General features: G+C 43.5%; 1 protein-coding gene across 1 annotated transcript in view; it reads left to right on the top strand.

The window, feature by feature from the left end:
* LOC106534444 (transmembrane 4 L6 family member 5) overlaps positions 1 to 1,122 on the top strand; it is a 6,126-nt gene extending 5,004 nt beyond the window's left edge. Inside the window, exons 3-5 of the mRNA XM_014031075.1 lie at positions 140 to 294; positions 367 to 559; positions 644 to 1,122. Coding sequence (XP_013886529.1) covers positions 140 to 294; positions 367 to 559; positions 644 to 664 — 369 coding nt within the window. The 3' untranslated portion in view covers positions 665 to 1,122. The remainder of the gene's footprint in view (positions 1 to 139; positions 295 to 366; positions 560 to 643) is intronic.
* The last annotated feature ends 317 nt before the right edge of the window (positions 1,123 to 1,439 follow it).

Below are 1,439 nucleotides of genomic sequence, written 5' to 3'. Positions count from 1 at the left end.
GAATCTGCTGTAAAACAGCAATTATGCTGAGTCAGGCTTGATTTTTAGTAATCTTTTCCTGTTAAATCAATAAATCAAATCCAATCAAATCAGGTCTTACAGATGTTCAGGTCTACAGATGTTGTGAATCTTTCTTCAGATGTTCTGTCAGGTTTTGTACTCCTGTGTGGGGTGTCTGGCTGCCTTCAGCTGTTCTCTGGTCAGTGCCACCGGTCTATCCCAGGGTCCTCTCTGTCTCTACAACTCGTCCTCTGGTCCCACCTGGGGGGTCCCTCTGAAGCCCATCCCTGACAGGTGAGACCCCWCRAGCAAGTTGCTCCAGATGTTTAAATCCCTGCTGCTCACKCTGTGTTTCTGTGGTTYCAGACACTCGGGGTACCTGTACAATCGGACTCTGTGGTCGGGGGTCTGCCTGGAGCCCCACTCTGTGGTCCAGTGGAACGTGGTTCTGTTCAGTGTAATGGGGGCCACCAGCGCTCTGCAGGCTGTCCTCTGTGGGCTCAATGCGTTTAACTCYATGTTGGGTCTGATCCTGGGTCAGGGCTTCTGTCAGAACAAGGTGAGGCGGGTCTGGGCTCTGTCCGAGGGGCTTGGGTGTAAGTTGGTTTCAGTTTCAGGAGGTTAAACTTGTCCTGTGTTTCAGGTCAGTCCAGTTTCAGTCTGAGACGATCCGGGTCAGAAACAACCTGAAAGATGTTTCTGGAAGAAGCAATGATGGAGAACATGAAGAGGTTTCGACTCAGCACTGAAGAAACTTTTACTGACGGTCTTTGAACACATCGTGGGCTACTTGGTTAAAGTTRTTCACTAAACAAAATGAAACATTTTATTGTAGGAACAGTCCTGTTTCAATGGCAACACCTCATTTTCCAGAACCCTGCTTCAGGGGAACAACATGTCGAGCCTCAGAACGAGGTGCTGCTTGGTGTTTTATGTTTACAGATAAATAATGTATTATTCCGCATTCTATGACAAAATATAATATTTATTTATTTTATGATTATTTACAGTGGATTGCTTTAAATGGTTTTATGTCACATTTGTTCAAAGATCATTTTATGTTCCTTTGTTAACAAAAGTTTTTAATTTATTAACACTTGTAATAAATGTAAAGATGATGAAGTGGAGAATAATCAGATTCACTGTTTCATATGTGAAATAAGAACCTGATGGATGGATGGGTGGATGGTTGGGTGGATGGATGGTTGGTTGGTTGGATGGATGTTAGATGGTTGGATGATGGATGGTTGGTTGGATGGTTGGTTCAATGGATGGATGGATGTTGGATGGTTGGTTTGATGAATGGATGGTTGGACGAATGGATGGATGGATGAATATCTGCAGCTCTATGACTTGAGTCAATCCAATTCAAAATGGTCACTATTTATCCTGTTTTGATGACAGCTAATCAACATTAGCTAACAGAGATACAGTAAGTA

The sequence above is a fragment of the Austrofundulus limnaeus genome, unplaced genomic scaffold (assembly GCF_001266775.1).
Source record: "Austrofundulus limnaeus strain Quisiro unplaced genomic scaffold, Austrofundulus_limnaeus-1.0 Scaffold1172, whole genome shotgun sequence".
Classification (NCBI taxonomy): Eukaryota; Metazoa; Chordata; class Actinopteri; order Cyprinodontiformes; family Rivulidae; genus Austrofundulus; species Austrofundulus limnaeus.
Note: the sequence above shows the minus strand (reverse complement) of the source record. Positions and strands in the feature narration are given on the sequence as shown.